Source organism: Lactuca virosa, chromosome 4 (assembly GCF_052849685.1).
Source record: "Lactuca virosa cultivar CGN04683 chromosome 4, Lactuca_virosa_CGN04683_v6, whole genome shotgun sequence".
NCBI lineage: Eukaryota > Viridiplantae > Streptophyta > Magnoliopsida > Asterales > Asteraceae > Lactuca > Lactuca virosa.
This window is the reverse complement of record NC_136429.1, coordinates 468,963,155-468,964,879: the sequence shown is the minus strand read 5'-3', so window position 1 is coordinate 468,964,879 and position 1,725 is coordinate 468,963,155. Positions and strand designations below refer to the sequence as shown.

Sequence of the window (1,725 nt, the reverse complement as noted above, 5' to 3'; positions counted from 1 at the left end):
AAGTGTGCTTTCAAGTGTATGGCATTCCAGGATCTTGGTTAGATGTCCCCTTCGAGGGTTGCCAACCAATGTGCTCCCTTTCCTGATTTTGAATCGATACGATATGTCCCTTCCATTTGGATGCTAACTTGCCTGTATTAGGATCCTTGGTATTCTGGAACGTTTTCCTAAGAACTTAGCCCTACCTGGAATCTTCTAACATTTATTTTTTTTGTTGTATGTTTTGTCGATTCTTTGATGATTAGATGCAACTTAGAACCTAGAAAGATCCCTGAGTTCATCAATTGTGTCAAGATCCTGAGCTAGGATCTCATCGTTGTTCTCTTGATTTTGGAGTTGGTATCTAGTTGTAGGGATCAACACTTCAGTTGGGATCAAGACTTCTATTCCAAACACCAAAGAATACGGAGTTTGATCTATGGCTGTTTTTGATATAGTCTTGTCTGCCCACAAAACGAAAGGAATTTCCTCAACCCATTTGCCTTTCTTTTCATCTAGCCTTTTCTTCATATTGTTGAATATGATTTTGTTACTAGATTCTGCTTGACCATTGGCTTGAGGATGAACAGGAATGGATGTTATCATTTTAATTCCCCATTTGGTGCAAAAGTCTCTAGTCCTTTTGCTTATGAATTGGGACTGATTATCACATATGATTTGGTCTGGGATGCCGAACTTTGTCAAGACACGTTTAATGAATAAGACTACCTTTTTGTCTCTTACCTGAACAAAGGCCTCAACCTCTACCTTTGGGATTGTGCCTCCTCAAAGATTTTCTATGATAGGCTTGATCCAGGAACTCGAAGGGTCCTACTTATTTTTTCTACTAGGATCCTGGCTAGCGGGTTGAGGATCAGGATCCTGGATTGTTGTGATGTTGGCTGTCTTATTATAGTTACTGGGATCTTTTGATATTTTGGTAAAATCCCCAATCGTTGGGATCATTAAATGGATTACTGCAATCCTAATCTCTGGTGGGATCCTAAGGTGTGACAACCCGAAAGATATTCCGTTAACATAACCCATGCCGTTAATAAAATTTATTTTATTTTGGGTTTTTCCGTTCACTTTCAAATTAAATAATTCATTTAGAATTATTATTATAATTTCCTACGTGTTGAAACGAAATATTTATTTGAGTGAAAACACTCTAAATAATCTTTTGAAAATTTCTAGACTATGACTAGTGCGGGTAATGGTTATTTACCCGGGTAAAATATTAAGCTCCGTTTAATGCCGGTATTGGGTGTATTCCCACCGGGTCACTAACTCTAGTCATATATAAAGGATGAGTGGGCACTTTTGAGCCCTTTTCCCCACTTCAACTTTCTCTCTCTACTCTCTCTCTAGAAATCGAACTCTCTCAAGAAATCTTCACTTTCAAGCTCCAATTTGGTAAGTGATCCTTCCTAACTAGTTGTTTATCCTATCATGCATGCAAATGTATGTTTGAACCTCCCAAAAATCATCAAAAGTATGTGTTTACGGTTTGGGGGAGCCTCCCAAAACCGTAAACTCCTTCAATGGGGGTTTTGAAGCCCCAAGACCCTTCCAAACCTCTTCTAATGCTTAGATCCTTACATGCATGGAGTTAGAACCACAAGATCATGAATTTTTGGCCATAAACATGAGTTTACGGTTCTTGAATGTTCAAGAACCGTAAACACCCTTTCATGGGGTTTTGATGCTCCTTAACCCTTCCAATGCATGTCTAATGGCCTTGAA

At 38.7% G+C, this 1,725-nt stretch overlaps 1 protein-coding gene across 1 annotated transcript; it reads right to left on the bottom strand.

Moving 5' to 3' along the window:
• Positions 1-252: 252 nt before the first annotated feature.
• Positions 253-585, bottom strand: LOC145106829 (uncharacterized). The gene has a single exon (XM_079043760.1). It carries the CDS (start codon positions 583-585, stop codon positions 253-255), a length of 333 nt encoding a protein of 110 aa, XP_078899886.1.
• Positions 586-1,725: the final 1,140 nt, after the last annotated feature.